This window comes from Brachyistius frenatus, unplaced genomic scaffold (assembly GCF_029030835.1).
Source record: "Brachyistius frenatus isolate BFR_SWC_R1_liver_20210118 unplaced genomic scaffold, ASM2903083v1 Contig_36, whole genome shotgun sequence".
Taxonomy (NCBI): Eukaryota; Metazoa; Chordata; class Actinopteri; family Embiotocidae; genus Brachyistius; species Brachyistius frenatus.
In genome coordinates, this window is record NW_027210635.1 from 500,763 (window position 1) to 522,603 (window position 21,841).

Consider the following 21,841-nt stretch of genomic DNA (forward strand, 5'->3'; position numbering starts at 1 on the left):
ACAGTTACATGTGCGCACAAAATCTGAAGTCTGTCACAGCATTTTAAACCAAAGAATATAAGAGGCTTCCATGCATTTCCTAACACCAGTGGAGAAATTGAATAGATAGCATCAGGCTTAAAAATGAGTTAGTTACAGTTTAAAGTGTTTAACTGGACCGTCTATATTTTAATGCTTTCATCAAAAGGAGTGATGGCCACAGGCGTAGAAAGATGGTTTCAGCAGGTGGTGCTGAAGTCCACTCCCCTGCCAGGACTGCATTAAGAGAGTTCAGAGTGCAAGTTAAATGTGAGAGGAATGTGAGCTATATCTATCCACAGCTTCACAGCTCTACTACTCGATCTCCTCCCACTCTGCCTGTCTGGGCCGAGACTCTGTCAGCCTGGTCTTGGCAAGGGCTTAAATGTTTGATCTGTGAGTCAGGCCAATCAATATCTATGTACAGTAGTACAGCACAGTCTGTTTATCACTTCTCTTCCTCTCTGTTTCACATAGTGAGTCTGCTCTTCCAGTGATCAATACTTTGTTTGAATTTGCTCCTTCATTAATATGCAGGAGAGGCCATCTCTGACATAAGGAACCCTGGCTTGTCACCTTTCTGTGATACAGGGCTGCGTGTAGACGCATGCGTGAGTCGGGTTGAAGACGGAGGTCATGTGACAAAGTACAAAGCACAGTCCACATAGGGAGGAAGTCAGGCATAGTTGGACGAAACAAACACAGGATGGTCACCCAGGAGACGATAAGAAAGCAAAAGTCACGGGTCAACACGGATTTCTTTTAGATAACGTTGGTAAATTACTTTTTCATTTTACTTGTGTGACATTCAATAAGTAACTTATGGGATTTAGGTAACTTCATATATTGTATGTGGCTTAGAATATTCCTGAAGAAGTGAACTATTTACCTCTGCATGTACTTCTGTCTCAGGAAATTACTGAGCCTAACTAAAAAAAACTATTCAAGGAGGAAATGAGCTCAGGCCAGATAGACACAGAGAGAAGTCAGAAACTATATTGTGTAATGAAATAGAACATTGGTTGTTTCATGAGATTTGTAGCCAATAACATAAGACTTAAGCCTTGATCATACTCTATACAGACTACAAAACACGGTTTGAGTATTCAGAGGTTCCAGACAGATCCATTACAAAACATGATGCCGTCACCTTAATAGCAAGAAGAGCTGCTTTTATTTGTTGTAATTAGCAACAGGACTACCGGTAATTTAAATCAATAATAATACTTTTTGACTGCTAAGTGAAAAAAGGTTCAGGGATGTAAAATGCACTTTATTTATAGTGTACACTAAGCAAATGTCCAGGGTAAAACGTTCAACAACATGTTATTTTTCTTATAAAAAGTGCAGTTGCTTGAGTTGTATTGTAGCTGCGTCTAAGTCATTCATGCTGTATATTAATGTAAAAATAAATTCCTGTATGTCCTGCAGCTGTAACAAAATACTGCATTATTAACCTCACTGTAGCTGCATCAGTCACACACAGCTGCTTTGTTTGCTGTATCTGAATGATTGTAACTGTATTTCTCTCTTCTTGAAAATGTCAACATGAATTATAGTTGAATTCATTTTTTTTACACGAAGCAAGGAGGAGGCAGAGAAGAACCAACGAAGGCTGCAGGCCACAGTGGTGAGAGGCTTTCTTTCCCTCTGTCCTTTTGTCCTTTTACTGAGCACTTCAGCATGCCTTAAACCAACTTGAACTTTCACCTCACGTCAAAATAATCTGACCACAACAATGTTGTTTTCTGTCACTTCGGTGGAACGGTCTCAGTTGATCCGCACTGCCTGAAGTGAGTGTGCAAAGAACATTCGGCAGTTCACTTTCTGGCTAATAATCGCTGGTCTGTGAAATGAAAGGTTTGAGGGCCTTTGAGTGGAGCCTGCTTGACCCCGTCTCCAATGTACAAAAACAAGCCACCCACTTCACCGAAGACAGAGAAGGCCTGGAGTGGACCTCAGCATGTTTACAGCTTACATTAACAGTGCAGATTCAGCGTAGGCATGCATACAATGTGCTGTGTCACTGAACTATTTCTCCGGGCAACCCTACACCCTACCCAGCTGTATATTCCTACTTTAATCTGTCCCTCACATCTCGTAAAAATATCCCCCCTCTCTCTCTGTCTGACTATCTTTCTCCCTCAGTCGTCTGCTTTCAGACAGAAGAAGTCATTGTCTGCAGGGACCATGACAGCAAAGGGGTGTTACCAAAGAATTATGTTAAAAAGCGGGTGGAACCCCAGGCCATGAGAACAGTGTTCTTGGATCATGCTCTCTCTGGTGTTAGTAGAAGAAAACACAACAGCTGTGGTTACTTCAGTTCACAAAAACCTGCTTTTATGGACTAATTCAAGTTTCATGACAGTTTGCTGTTAAGAGAAAACTTACAGGAGGATTGTTTGAGGGGTAAGTAGGTGTGCTTTAGACTACAGATATGTAAGTAATGTAATCCTCCCATTATAATATGTTTGTAAAGGCAGTGAAGATGGTCTGTTGCTTCCAGCCATATTTATATTTTCTGTGATAGTTTTGGCAGGAAAGTGTTGACACTGAGTACAAATTCAGTCTAAAGGCACAGATTGTGCGGAAGTCTTGAAGCATCCTGAAACATGTGACACGCTGAATTTTATCATTCTGCTTCAGGACTCGTTTAAAATCATTGTCGTCTATTAAGATTCCAGAGTTTCCCCTCCGAATAACACTTGAACTACATTGTTACACTTCTCTTTAGTGCCACACCTCAAATGTTGAGCCAAGAAAGACAGAGTAGCTCTGATCGTTTACTCTTAAACTTTTTACTTTCAAAGATTTGACTTATTCTCCTGTCACCTGAAGAGACATCAGTAAGGAAGAAGAGGAAGACCTGACGTGGGAGGCTGAGCAGGAGTGGTTGAAGACGGTCTATCTCCTCTATAGGTCAGTCAGTGTATGATAATACTGCCATGGCATGTCCTAATCTGCCTGCATGTCACAGGCTGCAAGAGAAATCATGTGGGAAGAATCTCAAAGTCCACCTGAGAGTGGCTATTAAATGACACATCTGAAGTTCTTGAAATTATACCCATTAGTACTCCAAACTGATTTGGGGGAAATAAGCATATCTTCTGTTTGCACAACAACAAATATCTTGGTCAATACATTATCCTTGACGTTAGTGAAGAAGTAGTCATATTAGTAGTAATTTGTATTCCCCAAATAATTCATATACAATACATAACTCAAAAATATGCTGTCTGTGTTGCTGACAAAATATTTTTCTTTGGTGAATTTATGATTTACTAAGACACACACACACACAAAAAAAAATCACGTTATAATGATAATTCATCAAATGCATGATTCAATAAAATGACCTGCTGCAAAAAAAAATGTATTTACTTTAATTAGCACACATGTATGTAGCTTCATATTTACTGCACAGACATAAGAATTGTATCCATCTTCTCATCTGACTCTCTGCAAGAAAGAAAATAAGCAACTTCCCAAAAAACTGGAATTCTGCTTTTATTACAGAAGTTTTATGTAAATGCAGTGAAAACGGGGACAGCAATCCACAACTCTTGTTTCCATCCGTCTCCATTCTTTCCAGCTGCTTCATGTTAAAAACTGACCACTGGTTTGTCCCACCCTCACATCAGATCAGATGACTGCCAAGCTGAGCTGGTTGTGAGCTGATGTCAAGCTCAGATGTTGTGGGTGGGGTCACTTGGACTCCAACATGGGTTTTAAGTTGCATGATATGTTAGATGTGCAGAAATCTTTCAGATTACCAGCACCAGAACCAGAGATTCCTTGTTACTATGTCAACATGACCTACAGGAGGAAATCATGAACAGATCTGGCTGTGCCTGTGTGGAGAATAATAAGATGATGTCAACTGAGAAACACTGCAAGAGGGCAAGCAGTGATGTCAGAAAAGAAGAAAAAAGATATTATTTTGACATTGGAGTTTGTTTGTTTTTTTTTGCACTGAGCTGCTATGCATACCATTACTCACTTCACTTCCCTTCAGGATATGCCCTTTTACAAAAAACAACAACACACAAACAACCTACATTATCGGTGCCGCCGGTAGCCCCGCGCTGCATCAGGCACACTGTAACAGCCTCCCACACAAACAGTGTGCAACACATTTCTGCGTTCTCCAACCACTCGCTACCTCAAGCGTGTGCACTGCCGGCGGCAGGGACAGACCAGCCCCACTGAAGTCGAATGAGTTTAGCCTGAAAATAAAACAACGCCTCCCCTCATCTCTGTGGCAGCTAAATGTGAGGCAGGATACATATTTGCTCTCTGCTGGGCCCGCATAGCTACTTGGCACAGATCTGTGTGGAGAGTTGAATCAATCTGTCTGGCAAAGAAGGAAATAGTGGCCTGAGTAGATATGTTGTTTATTCAGAAATATTCATATCCTTTTATTTGTGTTGAAAAACAAGAATGATCTGAGTTTGCGAAATACATGTATTTGTTTCCTCGTTGAGAAACATCCCTACTCTCGCGTCTGCACCCTAAACGTGAAGCTAAAAAAAAAAAAAAAAAAAAATCCAGAAGCCAGTTTCGATTATTTTAGCTCGACTGGTTCTGATCAAAAGTAATGAAATGATCATAACAGCAAAATGCTGACTTGGTAACAAGTAACACTGCATTATATTTGTTTAATCAGTACAAAAACAAAATGTAAAACTGACATGTTCTTTTTACACTGTGGTTAAACATAATATAGGATAACATGATAACGCTCAAGCTAGCCAACTGCTGGTGGTAGTTTATTATTTACTGTACATACATTAAAGTGTCATCAAGCTTCTCATTTAACTTAAGGCAAAAGAGCAAGCATTTTCCAATATGTCACACTAAAGTAACTAATCTCAGCTAGTTTTTGGTGCAAAGTGTTGGCGAGGTCTGGTTTCAGGTTGTCAGTCCCGCCAGCCCGGCGCGAGTGACAGATTCTCTGGAGCGAGATGTGTGAGTCTCAGGGCTGCGCCACCTTCTCACTGTCACTCTCAGAAAACAGCAGTCTGCTGGCCTTACTCATCCAATATGGCAGGACCACGAGCCTTACTACAATCTGTGGAGGAGCCCAAAATGGCATCGGACTGCTGTCGGGCGGCTGGCTGTTTATATCAATCCCTTGAATGTCCCCTTCTGTTAGCACAGGCGGAGAGTTTTATTGTGCAACGTGTCCATTTTGGTCTCAACACTTTTTTTTGTTGTTGAAAATGGTACGTAATTGACCCGCGAACCCCGGCCCCCAAGTTACCAAGTTACCAAGTTACATTTGCCTACCTGCTCAGTCAGTGGGAATGAGGCTGAAGAATAAGAAGGAAGAATTTCCGCACTGTACATGAGAGCAGGCATACGTCACCTCCCTGTCATCAGAACAGCTACGCCCCCTGTTGTTTGAAAAAAAAAAAAAAAAAAAAAAAGCGATGTAAAAAGCGTTGGTGCTGAATTGGAAAAACAAGTGGCACCATGTGGAGAAAAAAAAATAAAAATAAGAAAAAAACACCAACGCAACTTCCCCATAGAGGAAAGTAAAAAAAAAAAAAAAACCAGATCTGTGGCTTCAGGTGATCTTCACACAGTAAATATGCATGAGCAGACAGTCGGTTGTGCTGGCAAGAGACACACATTTAGAAACCAGACCAAAGTGCTCCAAAATCACGGTATGAATAATGTTAACCTCTCGGTTAAATCACCGAACATTCACTCTTGTCTGACTCATCCTTGTTGTCTCTCTCCCGGCTGTCTGTTCCTCTGCCTCGTTCTCTTGAGTTTGAACTTTCCTTGACACGCTCTCATATTCTCATTCAGCAAAAAAAACCTCCACTTCCTGTCCTACTTAAACTCGACAGCTTTCATAGTATGAAGTAGCCCAGCTGTGCGAGCCATATTTTAATATTTCATTAGGATCCACTTGATTCAATTACAAACTTTAAAATGTTAAAGTCTTAAAGACATTCGTGAGGGGATCACTTGGAGTTTAAAAGTGTCCTTTCTGCTAAATAAATCCCACCTTGTAATACCACTTTGTACCTCGGGAGGCAATAGAGAGACTTATGTATTTTACAGATTGTGTATGTATGTATTTTTTGACGGTCCATCATCCCGCTGATGCGGCAACCTACTTGAATGGCCGACGGCCGGAACATCCCTGACGTTATACTTTTAGCTATGCAAAGTGGCATTACGAGACAGGACTGGCCAGGGCTATCTTATTAGCACGCCAACCTCTGTATGTATATCTTTATAACACAATAAATATATGTCTTCGACATGATGGCAATTCTGTTATTTCTTTCATTGTTGTAATGTTATAAATTAAATATTTTACAGATTAGCCCTTTGAAGTCAATTTAATATACATTATGATGGCATACATACCAACAAAACAAAAAATACATGCACACCCATCCATTTCTAAAGATTTGAGTATTTGCCAATGAAGCAGAGAGAACAGCATTTTTGTCACACAAACACTTCGCTGTTTACCATGACGAGATCAAACAGAGACCAGCCATGGGACCGTTCTGATGGATTATAGACCAGGTCGAGGACGTAAATAGGAGATAAACACATGACGACTCACAACTTCTATTTTATCCCGGTCCACTGCTCTGAATCATTTATGTTATGAACGTATTTCACAGGATTGTAGTGTGAATATATTGAATATTAAATCAATGTTATTAAATGTTCAATACTTGTATGATGAGGCTGATTGTAATTCTCACATGAAATAAGTCTTGTTAAGGCATGATTTGACTTCCATATGTGTCCATGATATTTGTGCTTACTTTGTGGAGGATGGGATTCTGTAATCCATTCTTTGTTTGTTTAATTAGAATTACAAAAGTTAAAGCGTTTAATTAGCTGTTCAAAAGTCTATATGAGAAAAGGTGGAGGTGTGTTGCACTGCGAACGACTGGTTGCTTGAGTAAAGAGGTTTTGGATTTAGATATGATCCAATGTTGTCTGTATGTGAAAAAAATTATTAAAATTGTCCTTTCTTGCATAAAAAGATTCTTTCACAAATTTTAAAGTGGGTCTCCAACAGTGTTACAGCATTAGCCGCAATGTCTAATTAATTTCCCCAACAGTAAAAGTTTTTTGTTTGTTTTTTAAGTTTCATGTTGAAGCTGAAGCTGCAAATAGAAAGCTAACTTCAGAGTTGTACATTTCCCATGCGTCTCTTGTGCCTGTTTTACTGCCCTGTTTAAGCTCTAATACACACAGCAAAAAACTGAGGCAGCTGTGACTCCCAGATTGTGAAAGATATTCTCTTCAGGCAGCGCTGAACTGAACTCTATGACCACGTATCTGTGACTGCATTGTAAGTCAGTTTGGGACTGAGAACTTCTACAAGATGCAGCTGATTTCAGAGGCTACTTTAAATTAAAACACTCCACCAAACACTTTCATTTAATCCCATGTATTCAATTAGTTGGAGAGGGATGAAGGAACGTGTTATATTTCTGAGATATTTATGTTACCATTTGGTAGAAAGCATCAGTTACAGCACATCAAATTCTGCTGCAAAGCTTATCGGCAAAAAAAAATAAAAATCTGTGTAGCTCCATTCAATGTCATCACATCATAATTCAAATCTGTAGCCTTCAGAGCCTGATTTCTTTGCAAAATATTATAGTTGTTTTCTACCTGAAGCCAGGACCTCTGCATCAGACCTGCACTTGAAATTTAAGGCATGAGATGCATGTTTTACTGGAGCTGTTTTGCTGTGAATCTTGTGTTTTTTTGTGTGAGCATGTCTATTTTTAGGTCGAAGAATTTTGATTCAAAACCATTGTTGTGAGGGCATTAAGGCTGGTCTTCACAACCTTAAATGGCAATTTAAGGAGTTAAGACTTGGGTTTAAGGTTAAGATTATAATGAGGTTTGAGTTGGGCTTATGCTAATGGCACTGACGGTTAAAATCGGTGTAAGGTAATGCATTATGTCAACGGATGTCTTCACAAAGACAGAAAGACAAACGTGTGTGTGTGTGTGTGTGTGTGTGTGTGTGTGTGTGTGTGTGTGTGTGTGTGTGTGTGTGTGTGTGTGTGTGTGTGTGTGTGTGTGTGTGTGTGTGTGTGTGTGTGTGTGTGTGTGTGTGTGTGTGTTCGCCAGGGAACAAACCAAAAGTCAAAAGAAGCCTGAGGACGAGACGAAGAAGGCAGCTGTTGCCAGAAAAGAGGTCTCGAGAAGAAAACACAGACTCACTGAACTGTGCAGCTGCAGCCAGAACACACAGACACAATCAGGTAAGATAGACAAATGTTTCCACGGTATAGTAAGCATAGAAATGTTCATAAAAAGACAGAACAGTATTACAACTTCTGCAAGAGGCAGCTCATACAATGCAATACTTATCCAACAATATTCTTTTAAATTAGCAAAATGGAATGTTAAAGTTAAGAATTATTGCCCAAATCATCCAAGAGAATAATCTTCCAGCCGGTATAACAGGGACATGGGTGCTTCAGATTATGTATCATGCATACAAAATACAAAACTGCTCTTCTACATGATGATTTAAATCAAATAAATCTAAATCGGACAAGAACTTTACCCCATATCTGGTGAGTAATATAAAAACGCTGCTCGTTTTGGTGAATATTACTCACTTGGAAAACTCTTTTTCACAGCTTGTGTAACCTAAAGTTAACCTGTACTTGTCATTTAATGCATTAACCTACATTTATCACACATATATTGTAGCGCGTAATATATTTCTTCTTCTTTCATCAAGTAAGTAATCATATCATGTGAACTCTGACCTCTGCCAAATGTTCCACTTCACTGTACAGCCCACACTCAGCGCCGTCTCACGCTGGCAACCAACAGCAGGACTAGAATGGTTGCTGGGCAAAATAAACTCAGCGTCTCTTAATATGATGGGACTAAGCTTGGTTCAACACTTCTCTGATGATGACTGAATTATTTATGGCAGGGCACAAACTGGGGAGGGCCCGCGAAGAAGGGGAGGCAGGGCATGAGTTTAGAATTGCCGACTCGGTGTCTGTTTTAAGTGACTGACCGTGGAGAGCACTTAAAATTGTCTCTTGTCTTTACCCACAGTCTGGCACTGAGGGCGTACAAGGTAATAAGTCAGCAGCACTGTGGTCGTCATTTAGCTCACCAGCAGCTTCTATCTCTTTGTCATGCTCATCACGATGCCTGCTGAAATTCTATTCTTCCCTGGCAGATGATAATTTGCCATAACCACGTCTTTGCCTGAAGAATAATCATTTAAATCAGAGTGACAGAATGGAGCCACGGCTGAGAATCAGCTCCACTTCTAATGTAACATAAGTTTCATTCCTACTGCATGTGACTCTTTCTGTCGTACAAGAACACTCTTATTCCATCTTCCATCTTTATCTCTAATAAATTACAGACAAATTGGGATGCAAAGGGTGCGAGAGTATGATCAAACAGCCAGCTCTGATGTAACATAGCAAACATTTGACACGTAGTATATGCACTGTATTACAGTTTGATATTTTAGTAAACAGAGAAAAGCACACCAGTGATTTCCTGCAGATTAAAATATAAGCATGTTAAGGTTCAAATTAGGGTTTCAGGTAGTGTCAAATTACCACATTTAAACCCTCAAAACTGATTCAGTCCTTTTAATTTTTTGAAGAGATGGCCTTCTTGTTTTCCCATTAAGCAGTTATCTAAAGCTCTTTATGTGCACAGACATCTAGCGGCTACAAGTTGTTCTAGCAGTTCAATTCGTAACCGTATCTCAAACTTCATGGTAGGTGAGATTATTGTGCAAACCTAAATATGTTTTCAAGTGGCATCTTATTGTAGTTTTTTGCCACATAGCTACTCCCGCTTCATCAACACAGCAACAGCACAGCTCGTCATCACGTAGACTACTGACTGGAAAATACTATATAGTCCTGTACAGCTGTTATAAACTCTAATACAAGACAGCCGTACACCTCCTCCCCCTTTTTCAGCGCATTCATTACACTTCCAATTATGTCACAAAGTGATGTAGCCTACATCATAAATAGAACAAAGTAAACAACATCAGTGGCCTGCTTGTTATCTGCATGTATGTCCATTGATCATTTGATCTAGCTATTGATATTTGATCTGTGCCCACTCAAACAGATATTGCACCAATAAAATTACTCATACAGACATTGTCACCCAACTGAAAATCCGCGCCCTCTGGAGAGGAGGCGCTGTCAAGGCATAAAAATAAATAAAACTTCTTGGTTTAGGTAATCAGCGTTCAATTCTTACCAAACAGACACACAAGTTAACGCCCTCTGAAGATCTACTGTATTTATGCTGATTTCAATGTTAAGGTTTTCTTTTTCAGTGAATAAAGAATCTGCGGATCACGCCTTCGTACGAATGGCACAAATGGTGTTTCATGAAAGCGGGCAAGATGGCCGATCAGGTGAGGCACAAGACTGGACTCAGTTAAAAGTAGCCATACAGTGTGGAGATGTTCATCATTTTGTATTGTGTAATAAGAGGTCTGTAGCGAACACTGAAAAATGGAGTGGTGGCAGTTCACTGAAGAGCCAGTGTTGCCTTGTATAACTTTTACATTTTGACAAAAATGTTTACTAGAAGATAATAATGACACAAACTTATGAACAGAAATTCAGACAATAGACTCTGCTGAATTATTTGTATTAGTCTCTCAGTTCGTCTCTTGCCAATGATGCCCGTTTTATTCAATGTTCCTCTGTCCAAATTCAGCCTCCAGGGTACGACTTAACGATGGTACTGCGGTGAACGGCCTGAGAATGAAGTTATATTTAGCCCACTTGTTATTTCTGTTCGTTAATTTTTCATGCTCGCTGGAGGGCTGTGCGTGCTACGTTTTGCCCACTGTGTCCCCATAATATCTGTTGTGCCGGCTCACATTAGTTCCACAAAGCTCTGTTCCTGACCTGGTGTTAACCTTTGCATCTCTCACCTCTTAATTACAGCTCGGCCTAAAAAACATTTAAGAGCAACTTCATTGAAACAAAAATTAGGACCTGATGTGGACTACATTTGACTTAAACTGAGAGGGAATTTTAACATATTAATTATCGATAAATTGGCCTTGAGAGTTCTGTTGCCTTCAGCATTTTATCTTACTAACTCAAATTCAGCTTCCTTTGTCTCTTGTGGTTACAGTCCTGGGAACGTTGGCAGTGCAGGTAGAGAGAGATCCCAAGACAGGTGCTACCGTCGTCAGGTCAGTGACCACCGTGCCCACACCGGCTGGTGCTCCAAAGGCTAACACCATCTTCGATGACGGCAAGAAGAGTATCCACACTGTCGATGGGTCGGTAGGTCAACCCTCGACCGAGGAGCTCGGTCAGATCTTGAACGTCATCGATGGCGTTGGGATGAAAGTGCTACTAGATGAGGTCACAGTCATTCCAAATAAGGTAGAGACGAATACACTCGATGCAAAAACCAGCGGAGCTCCAGAGGAAAAAGTCCAGTCTTTTACTGACATATCAGAAGAAGGCAATATACATTTAGAAAGCTCTGGAAGTGACCACTTGGAAGCTGAACTGAGGATTGAGAAGTGTGTTCAAAGTATAATAAAAGCAGACAATGAAACCATGATGGCGGTCCTAGAAATTGCAGGAAAAGTAGATACCCAGAAGGATCGAAGGTTGGCGGAAGAGCCCATCACACTTGTGTTCCTTGGATACGCTGATTCTATAGCTGACCAAGGTCACAGCCAAGAGGACCATGAAGGCCCGATCACGGTGGAACGAGTGATTATCACCGAGGACGGAGAAGAGCACGTCTTAGGACCTGAAACTCCTGATTCCCTTCAGTCACCGCCAGCGCATGGAGCAGAGCAAGAGGCCAGGAAAGAGTCCCAAGATGAAGGGTTTCATGATATTCCCCTGGATGGAAATGGAGCCGGTGTTAAAGTCCAGGGAGAGGAAGGTGATAAGGGGCTGCGTAATTCATCTTCACCCGCAAAAGCAGAAGGAGAGGGCACGTCCAAGCGCAAGACCTGTCAGTGTTGCTCTGTCATGTAAAAAAATGATTTAAGAAAGAGACTCCCACACAGCTTCAATCATACAATTTGTTATATTTTCGTACTATGGTGCTTTTCGTTCGACATGATATGCTGCATTGCTGCCTTAGTGACAGGCTTGAGAGCATACCAACACCACATGGTATGGTCTTACAGTGGCTTTGGCTCCGGGCAGCCACCACTTCATTTCATTTTGCTAAACAAAGAGACATGTATTATGTTGTCGGTCTTTTACTGGCAACAGCTCTGACAGAATATAAAAAAATCCAATTCCTCCCCCTGGTGGAAGACGATGAGAATGTCCCTGCTGCAGGCATGCATCTCAAATGACTCGTTTCTCTCTGCCTTGACACTATATATTTTTCTGTAGTCTATATTTCAGCACCAATATTTTAACGCTCAAGGTGTGATTCATTGTCTACTTTAAAAGTAATTTTCACAACTTTTTTTATGTGGATGTCCAATTAGAGTTGATGATAAGCAATAAATCCCTTGATAAATGCGTCTCTGGAAATCAGCTGCAAAATCTGTTGTTCTTTCTGTACTAGCTCCGTCATTAGACATGTGCAGTGATACAGTCGGTGGCTGTAAGAGCTAAAGGCTTATTGAGCTGTCTGTGTGTGGCGCCTACGCAAACTGAGAGAGCCGCGTGCATGAAAGTTTCATCCTCACTTGTACAGGTGAGCTGGAGAACTTCTTTCGGATACCAACAAAGTGTGAAAAAGGCAACTAAAACCAGCAGGGCCAAGAGGGCAGATGACCACCGAGACAGTGTTTTTGTTATCTAACACTGTTATGGCAAACCAAGTTTGTGAGGGAGGTGATACAAAGCAATGTTGGACAGGCGGTTTTCTCTGCACATTGCATTTTCAGATTTCTCAGCTGAAGAAGTCAGAAGAACACAGGCTGACGACTTCAATTACTTCAATTGACTACAACTTCCACCAAAACTTGAGAGGACATCCACATAAAAAGTTGGCAAACTTTTGATTCAATGTTGATTTGAAAATGTACGAAAAATGAGTGACATCTGTAACACCCTCTGTACTTTTAAAACTCTTATGCAATACTGCTGAGGGCTGTTCCACTGAGGACACCAACAATGTTTACAAGAATTTGGGGCTTTAATGTCCCAAGGCAGAGTTTATATTTCAAAAATTGTATGTTACACGTTGAGTTTCTTGTGCGTAGTTTAAATGTATTTTAGTGTCAAAGTCTTGAAACCAACAGACCGTTTGGAACATTTCTCTTATTTATTTTCTTGCTGAGTGTTAGATGAGAGCATACATAGTGACTTACTGTGAAGCTACTGCAAGCAGCTGATGGCTTTAGATTAGGGCAGGTACACAACCTCCTGTGACACGACATTTTTGTCCCACGTTATTTTGGACTGATTAAACAAACCAGATATAGCATGTGAATTAGCAGGCTTTAGAGGAGCTGGTTGGAAGATTTTGAACCTCCTCACAGAGCCAGAACAGCTGATTACCCCTGATTGCAGTCATTGTGCCAAGTTAAGCGAACTGGCTGCTGGCGTTAGCTTCATACTCCACATACAGACATGTATGTGACAGTGGTCCTCTCATCTTGGCAAGAAAGTGAATAACATAGTATGGTCATATTGGACCATGTCAGACCAGAAATGTACATAAAAATAGCACCTCTGCCATTGTGGGAAACCACATTAAGGTAAGAGCATAGGGATATTAAATTTGCCAAAAATTTATCTTTGCTGTTAAATTACTAACTTTTTAGCGTACTTTTAATATTGGTTTCATTTGTTATGGCTGTTTGTGCAGTTGGGTGTTAAACTGATCTATTACAGTGGATGTTAACTGGAATATATGATCAGAGGACAGAATAAAATCACTATGTTGATTGTGTGAAATGTTTAAAGCCGACACGATTAGATTTGAACTGTAATCACAGCTTTACGGACACAAAATGCAAAAATAATGCAAAATCCACACGTGTTGCATTATTTAACTGACATTCCACAATTTAGTCACGTTCCATGTTGTCACTTTGCAACGTCACATCCAACTTGTGGGGTCACTTGAGGAGGGTCGATTGAACTGTGTGCTACTTCTCAAAAGAGAGGATTTTGTTTGTTCACATGACCCAGAGGACGGGAGGGTACAGGTGCTAAGTCGATCAGCTGGATCATTCATATTTCCGTTGAGGTTAGAACGATCACGCACAGATGATGACTGCAGCGCTGCAATCAGGTGGGTCTCTTCCTTCAAAACTTCCACATGATTACTCAGGCTTTGTACTTGTTTGCTTTTTAGTCATTTTCTTTCTCTAATCTAGAGCTTTGTTTTGATATAAAAGTAAGATGTAAAGACAGCTACATCTTTCTCTGATGTCGATATTGTCTTTGAGACAAGGTTAACATCTACTTGGTCTGATGTTGGTGAGAAAAAGGCCTTGGTGCTTTTAAAGGTCAAGTCATACTTAAATACTAGTAAGAATGATGTGTACGCTACTAACATAAGAATTACCCTTGTCACATCCTTTTCAAATAGTGGATAATGGAGGCACAAAACTGTGTTTAATGTTATACTGTAACTTAAGTAACATTTCTGAATAGGGTTTAGTACTGTAGTACTACAGTATTTACATAATAACCTATTATAATCTTCATAACAACAGATAGAAAATGTTCCTTGAAAGGAGGGTGGAATAAACATGTTAAGCTCATTAAGACGCATTAATATGTCCTGTTGCTTTAGCTTTATATACAGTGCGGTACTACTGCTGCTGATAATCCTGAACTGCACTGAGGCTGTCATTAAGCCGCTGAGTGCAGGTGTAAATATAGACTTATATGCCGGGACAGTATTTATATAAAGGAGAACATATCTTGAAGAGTATTCGGTGACACAGCAAGGTGTGTTATGCGTAATGATTTGTCAGTGTCAATACATGTGTAGTAGTCACATGGCTCATTGAGAGACATGAGCCCAATGAGTTATGGCTGTTATATCGGACAGAATGATGGAAAATCATAATTCTCGACAGGCAAACTGGTGATACGAGGGGAGTCTCTGTGGCTGGCCAGTGTGTTTGCCAGATACTGTACACAGTGCATGTGCCAAATAAGGAAAGCCGATTACTCTTTCCCTTTGTCAGCAGAACTGAGGGTCACAGCGGGAGAGAAATGTGTTTTTTACTAATAATAAAGGTCACAATGATACTTAGAGGATTTAATTATCATCTCTCATTTGTATCTTCTTTAATCTTAAAGGGACTCACAGGGCAACACAGAACAAACACCCTTAGGTGCTTGAAACGCTTCGATTAATGGAAACAAAAGCTCCCGGACCCAACCCTCAGAGTAGAGTCTCCGTGGATGATGGTGGTCTGTGGATGAAGATAGACTCCGACTGTGTGACCAACCAAGGCGAAACCAAAGGTAGCCCTGCGGTTCCTGCAGTGATCCCAAGGTACTACAGTGTGATGGATGATGAAGTTGCAGATGATGTCTTCATCCCACCTCATCCTCCTCCATCCTACATGGCTCCTTCGCCGCCAGCAGAGGGCACCGCAGGTGCAACAGCCGATAATTCTTGTGTGACCCTTTGGTATGGGGCAGGTGACGCCACAGAGGCTGAAGCTAATCCCAGCTTAGAGTGGCACCAGAGTGAGAAGCAGTTAATGGGAACGCAGAACGAGGTGGATGAAGAGATAGTAAGTAAAGGGCAGCCTTCTAAGGAGTCTATGAACAACATATCACTATCCAATGATAAGGACTCCATTCCACCAACCTACCAAGACCAAACATCCATGGACAGCAATGGTTGTGTGCTGGAAGCATGCCATGATGTAGCTGGAAGACACTATCAGGACAACGCCACAACAAATGAAGAATCAAACGAAGAACCTGAGGAAATTGTCATTTTGAATGAAGGACAGGAAAACTCGAGGGAAAAACAAATACCTTCAAACCTTGATGAAAACTCTGAAAATGAGACCCGTTTAGACAAAGAGGGAGACAAAAGTTTTGGACTTGACAAGAAAGACTCGAAACTATTAGGACAAAATCTAGACAGTGAAAGTGTGGAGACAGTTGCCCCAAGACCTTCTGGTCTCAGTGTGGATGATTTTGAATCCGTCGAGCCAGTTGAGCTTTGCAAATACGACCGAAACAAGATGCAGGCTGCAACCAGTCAGCCACAGGTGGCTGACTTTCCAGCAGATGTAACAAATGACAACGAAGAGTATGTTGACAGCAGATCTTTGGACTTTAACCTCACAAAGTATGACTGGGTGAGAAGAGAGAGTGGCACTATGGAAATGAAAGTGTCAAAACTGCCCATCTCCGAAGCTTCTGAGGAAACGGTGACAAGGACAGATCAGGACGACGAAGGCAGGAGAATATCTACTGATATCCAACAAGGAGAGCAACTGCTTCAGCGTCTGCAACTGGTGCAGCAGAAGCATGATGTCGATGTGTCAGAGATCCCTCATACCCCCCAGCAGGTTGTCAAAGAGATGAAAGGTGTGAAAGCGGAAGTGGAAATGGGAGATTCTAAAGTAGGAGGAAGAAATTTGGAAGAGGAAGAAGTGAGAGAGAAAAGTAGACTTAACACTGTTAAGAAAGAGGAAGCAAAGACAAACCAGATGGAGGAGAAGAATGAAAACAGTGAGGGTGAGGAAGACCAAACAAAAGCAAGTATGTCTTTGTCCACAATGCCGGGAGAGGCAGCGCACCAGTGGGTTGCCAAAACAGAGGCAGATGACTCTGATGATAATCAAGGAGACAGTTCAGTACCTACAGATGTGATTCCCATCAACGCCCATGAAAACATTGAGATTCCCTTTCTGTCTACTGGACATCGTTTCTCAGCAGCTGGGACCTCGATGGAAAGGGAGATCGAGGAGGTAGCCCAGGGGAAGCAGAACTTGCAGAGAGCTGGGGGTGTTTTCAATCTAGCAGATGACCCTGATGTACTGGAGATTCCCTTCAAGACACATATCTCTCTTGACTCACTTCTTACCATGGATGGCGCCTACCAACACAGTGACTGGCAGTTCTCTGAGCAAAAGATGCAGAAGGAGATAAATCAGGAGATTCAGAGAGAACGGGTGCTGGTCAACCAGGGTAAGATCCCAGGGGGGTACAGCAAAGGGGAGGCCCGTCCCTTAAAGGAGACGAAGCTGCTGTTTGAAGCTTTCCAGCAGGACAACACAGAAGGTCCAACAAGGCCCCGGAAACCCCCTCCCTCTGTGATGAAAGGTCGTGTTTATCCTTCCGTGCTTGAGCGCACACATAGCCTCGAGATGTTTTCCCTCAAAGCTTGCTCAATTTCCAGAGCACATTCCCTCAGGCTGTGCAAATCTGCAACCTCTGAGAGGGCGAGAAGTCCCGAAAACCTCAGGTCAATGAGCCCAACTGGGGGTTCCCGAGACAAAACACGCTTATTCCCTTACCCAACACAAGACAAACACCTGCGCCTGCACAGAAGCTTGGACTCTTTAGGCAGTGATGTCTCCACACTGGAGAAAAGGGGCAGAACAAGGGACACAAAGGCAAGCCAGGAATCTCTCATCCAAAATCCCTTCTTCAAGTTGCGTCCAGCCCTGGCTCTGCAGCCGGAGGTACAGAAGGACATCCAGGAGGCCAAAGAAAGAGAAGACGAGCTGCGCAGACAGAGATGCACTTTGTACGGAGATAACAGACAGCACAGTGAAGACGATGACAAGTCAAGAGGAAAACCAACGCTCGTACCAGGTTAGTCTGCATGGCCTGTCATGTTTAACATTAGTATTATTATACATTTACTCAACCACTGTACTGAGGTGCAATTGTGAGTGACATATACTGTATTATTATTGAGAATTTCCATGAATTGCTACTTGCAATAGCTACTATATATGACACTTTTCACTCCACTATAGTCGCAATTACCAATTACTTTGCAGATAAGGACTTCATTACAATACTATGGGATCACCTTAGACAATATGATACTTTCCTGCAGTTTAAACCCCCGCAAAATATATGCATAATATACTGTCTGAAATATATTGTACTGTGTACTAATGAGCAATTGTTTTCCATAAGAAGCACTTTTACTTTTCATGCTTTTGCATCAAATCAAAAGTACAACAAACGGCAGACTAAGCACTGTCGGTAACGTTATACAAAGGTGTATTAGGAAAGAAATTCAGCCTGGACTTCTCTGCTGGACTGGACTGCCTGCAGTACGCTCTGAATGATTGACACAAGAGACTGCTGGTAAAGAGGCAGCCAGTATCGAGAAAACGATTTTTGATGGTCCACCAATGCAGCGGCCCGCCTGATGGTCACATCTCTGACATTATAATATTAGCTTCCTTTATAAACTATCCATACATAGCTTCCATGAACATTAACAGCTGTTTACTGACAAGTCAAGAAGAGATATTGCCAGTTCGGCATCAAACTTCATTCCTTTACTCGGCAACAGCTGACTTCTGGATTCGATGTTAACTCTTGTTCTGATTCAGTTTTGCCACGAGTTTCAGCCATCATTGTATTTACGGATCCATTCATGATAACAAGAGGATAGAATATGCTGCTTCATCTTCCTCTTATGTTGGACTAAGAGCTGACTGGATGCTGCTCACCATCCCATCTTGTGGTACAAAGTGGTATTATGAGACAGGACAGACCGGGACTAGCTGGTTAGCATGCTAACCTCTGTGGCTGTCTCTGCAACACAATACACAAACGTCTTTCACATGATGTCAGCAGTGCTATTTCTTCACATTCTGTGTAAAATCTTAGTTAATTTGAGAATATCTTAAACTAAACATCTTATAAATTGCCCCTTTAAGAACCTTTTAGTGTTGAACTGCTACTTTTAATTCAGTAGAAGACCTGAGCACTTGTTCCACCACAGATACTGAATCTGTATTCTATGTGTGACTGTGTGAACCACAGAGGTCAACCTGTAATTTGACTAAAAATGTGCAAAATGAGAATATTTCAATGAAACCTCATTTGATCATTTAGCTAAACATTGCAGAAAATGTTCAGAAAAGGTATGTTGAACCAGTAAAAGGTTTCTGAAATATTTCGAATAAATTGTAAATATTATTTGGTCTAAAAGCCTTTCAAAGTGAAGGCATAAATAAGGATCACATAGATATTTATTCATTGCACATCAGAACCTTCTGACACTCAGTCTGAGCACTTTAATGAATGCCTCTCTACATTAGCATCACATAGTGTTATCCAAGGAGTCTTATCGACAACTTAGTGTCATCCCTGTCACCAACGGTTAAGGGCACGTCAGTCTAGCCAGTCACCTGATCTGAGTCAGCAGATGCCAGTGGGCTGAGTGACAACATGAAGGCTACTATCTGCACTCCAGCCTGAGCCACAGGCAGTTCTGATTTTGTCATAGCATTGTGTAAATACAAACGACAGTCGCTAAGACAGTTGAAAGGAATACCGCAAGTGCGAACAGTCCATTTGTATTTTTCTGTCCGTTGCCTTTGCCTATAGGCCAATGCATGAGAGCTTGGGGATCCATCAAGTCAGTGCAGCCAGCCTGGGAGTGTGTCACTGTGAAGCACAGTGTTAGGATGATGATGATGATGATGATAAGTTGGTTGACTCAAGGTGCTGATGAAGCTACAAGTTATTGTAATATGTCTTAACTGAAGACAGTGACTCATTCCTGTGGTCAAAAGAGCTGTAGTGTGTTACCCTAACCAGCTATGATGATACTTTATGAAAATATACAACACAGATACACTGATATTTTCCAAAAGGCCATTTTTACACAATTTTGAGTGTCATAAATGGAGTACATAATCAAAAATAGAAGGGAGATTTTTAGTCACATCAAAGTCCCAAGCATATTAGATGGACACACCAAAAATAACAACTATTCAGTATACTAACACACGGGTTCCCTAAAGTTTCAGACCATGTACCACTATGTATCAGATCAACTTCCCTAAGTTACACTTCCCGCTACAGAGACCAACACTATTTTTCATTAAATAAAATTCACTGATTTAACGGAGCAATAACCTCAGAAAGGCTAAATAACAACAACAAAAGACTGTTTTAAAATCAAAGACTGCATAAATGAATCAGACCAGCTGGATAGATAGTACTAATGTAAATTTGTACATTCTGTTCAATAGTAGGTCAATTTGGGTGAACTGACCCTTTAAATAGTCCAACAGAAAAGACACTGTATTTGAGGGGCAACAAGCTCACCTCTAAAGTCCCATGACAAAATACTAGGCCTACTCCAAATAAATCAATAATCTTAATCAGCTCAAATCTGCTGTTTAAAATTTTAAGTTTGATGAAATGACAACTGCCGCAAGCAGATAGGCTGCCTTTGACAAAACAACAGCCTCCTCGCAGATTGTTTCATTCATTTGGAAGACATAGATATAAAGACACAGCAATGTCCTTGTATTGCAGTGTAATGTTAATCAGTTCTACTGAGCAAAAATATAAGATCAGACTTCTAAGATCATTCTAACACCAGTTTGGTCGGGTTTACTTGAGAGCAGGACAAAGCCACCAATCTTCAGCTAAGAGGCTCCTGGACTTTTTATTTTTATTTTTTACTATAAACTGTAACCTGACAAAGACACGTAGAATAAAATGGCCTTGGCAGGGTTACTATTGTGGACATGGATTTGCATCTTGCATTTGAGCAGGTGATTCAAATAAGTTCTCTCTAGTTAAATATGTCAAATCCTTGAATTTGAATGAAAAACTGCTGCCTGAAATCTAATCATCATTTTTTTTCTTTTAAGATGCCAGGCAACAGACCCGAGGGAAACTGGAACGGGTTTGGCCACCGCCCTCCAAGAAAGATCAGCTGAAGTCAGAGCAGACACAGGTGATGAACAATGAGAATAATTGCTGTACATCATTTCCTTTGTGTGTATTTTATCGTTCTGAGAGGGGTACATGTGTGTACAACACTAAGAAGAACAGCATGTGATATCATGTTATATTGTTATTCAGAGATAGTGTATTATAAAAAATAAAAAAAAAAAAAAAAATTAGAACTCTTTTTTTTTTTACACTTATAAATCCACTGTGCAAAATGTGAACTTTACCATATCAGAATTTATGGGTGAGGTTGAACTACTTTGTTTTCTGGATCTTAGTGTTTTATCCTACGTGGCAGTTAGCTGCAGTAAAATAGCTGAAAAAAGACATTGTGCTTGAGGTATCCTCAAATACTATTTGTTTTACAAATACTTGGATTAGTTCCATTGGTTGTGAAATTGATCGCAAATTGAAAGGATCAAGAAGTAGGAGCTAATCTCTCACTCTAAATCCAGGTCTTTTCTCTGTTTTATCTCGCAGCAGGATCCCAAAGCTCAAAGAGCAGGAAGCCAGAGGGCTCCTCTGTGGCAGCGCTGGGAGTCTGGCCTGATCAACGGGCAGCCGTCACAGGAAAACAAGTGACGTGGGCCGTCCCGGTTCGTTCAGCACGACAAAAAAAGAATCCGAGCGATCTGCAATACTAGAACCACAGTCCAAGCAGAGATGAAGCAGTATGACCAAAACCCTTATGGTAGTGGCAGCTTAAATTAAGCTTCAGTTTTATGTCGCAGATAAATAAAGCACGAGTGTCACATCAATGATTTTGGTCAGTCCACACAGGTTACAGGTTATGTTAAAAACTAAGCAGCTGTGTCTTTGATTTTGGGAAGTTATCATTTCAATATTCAGTTCATATAAACTGGTAAACAGTGTCGTACTAATGACGTCATTTTGTAGGCAAGCCAGGCCGCTTTTTCTCCATGCATATGTCCTAC

At 41.0% G+C, this 21,841-nt stretch overlaps 3 protein-coding genes across 6 annotated transcripts in view; all 3 read left to right on the forward strand.

Annotated features, from left to right (window-relative positions):
* The window catches only part of LOC138622404 (uncharacterized), a 134,670-nt gene that overhangs the window by 62,902 nt on the left and 49,927 nt on the right, over nucleotides 1–21,841 (forward strand). The gene's annotated exons all lie outside the window — the stretch shown is intronic.
* On the forward strand, nucleotides 747–15,512 carry LOC138622386 (paralemmin-1-like). Of its 4 annotated transcripts, none has more exons than XM_069701142.1 (7): nucleotides 747–793; nucleotides 1,603–1,648; nucleotides 2,857–2,937; nucleotides 8,149–8,282; nucleotides 9,100–9,121; nucleotides 10,364–10,444; nucleotides 11,179–14,542. In XM_069701142.1, exons 6-7 carry the CDS (start codon nucleotides 10,399–10,401, stop codon nucleotides 12,045–12,047), a joined length of 915 nt encoding a protein of 304 aa, XP_069557243.1. In that variant the 5' UTR covers nucleotides 747–793; nucleotides 1,603–1,648; nucleotides 2,857–2,937; nucleotides 8,149–8,282; nucleotides 9,100–9,121; nucleotides 10,364–10,398; the 3' UTR covers nucleotides 12,048–14,542. The 4 variants fall into 4 exon arrangements, 3 of the variants coding, with proteins under 3 accessions (XP_069557243.1, XP_069557242.1, XP_069557244.1); XR_011311012.1 differs by lacking the exons at nucleotides 747–793; nucleotides 1,603–1,648 and adding exons at nucleotides 2,135–2,427; nucleotides 15,297–15,512 and having other exon boundaries at nucleotides 11,179–14,274; XM_069701141.1 differs by lacking the exons at nucleotides 747–793; nucleotides 1,603–1,648 and adding an exon at nucleotides 2,135–2,427.
* LOC138622385 (uncharacterized) lies at nucleotides 15,512–21,572 on the forward strand. The gene is made up of 3 exons (XM_069701140.1): nucleotides 15,512–17,783; nucleotides 20,825–20,910; nucleotides 21,387–21,572. The coding sequence occupies exons 1-3, from the start codon at nucleotides 15,566–15,568 to the stop codon at nucleotides 21,486–21,488; spliced, it is 2,406 nt and encodes an 801-aa protein (XP_069557241.1). The 5' UTR covers nucleotides 15,512–15,565; the 3' UTR covers nucleotides 21,489–21,572.

What these genes read in the sequence shown, in the direction of transcription:
- LOC138622386 (XM_069701142.1), top strand. Translation starts at nt 10,399, where the DNA reads ATGGCACAAATGGTGTTTCATGAAAGCGGGCAAGATGGCCGATCAG. An exon ending in CGGGCAAGATGGCCGATCAG is followed by an intron (nt 10,445 to 11,178) that starts GTGAGGCACAAG and finishes TTGTGGTTACAG; the next exon opens with TCCTGGGAACGTTGGCAGTG.
- LOC138622385 (XM_069701140.1), top strand. Translation starts at nt 15,566, where the DNA reads ATGGCTCCTTCGCCGCCAGCAGAGGGCACCGCAGGTGCAACAGCCGAT. An exon ending in AAAACCAACGCTCGTACCAG is followed by an intron (nt 17,784 to 20,824) that starts GTTAGTCTGCAT and finishes TTTTCTTTTAAG; the next exon opens with ATGCCAGGCAACAGACCCGA. An exon ending in TGAAGTCAGAGCAGACACAG is followed by an intron (nt 20,911 to 21,386) that starts GTGATGAACAAT and finishes TTTATCTCGCAG; the next exon opens with CAGGATCCCAAAGCTCAAAG.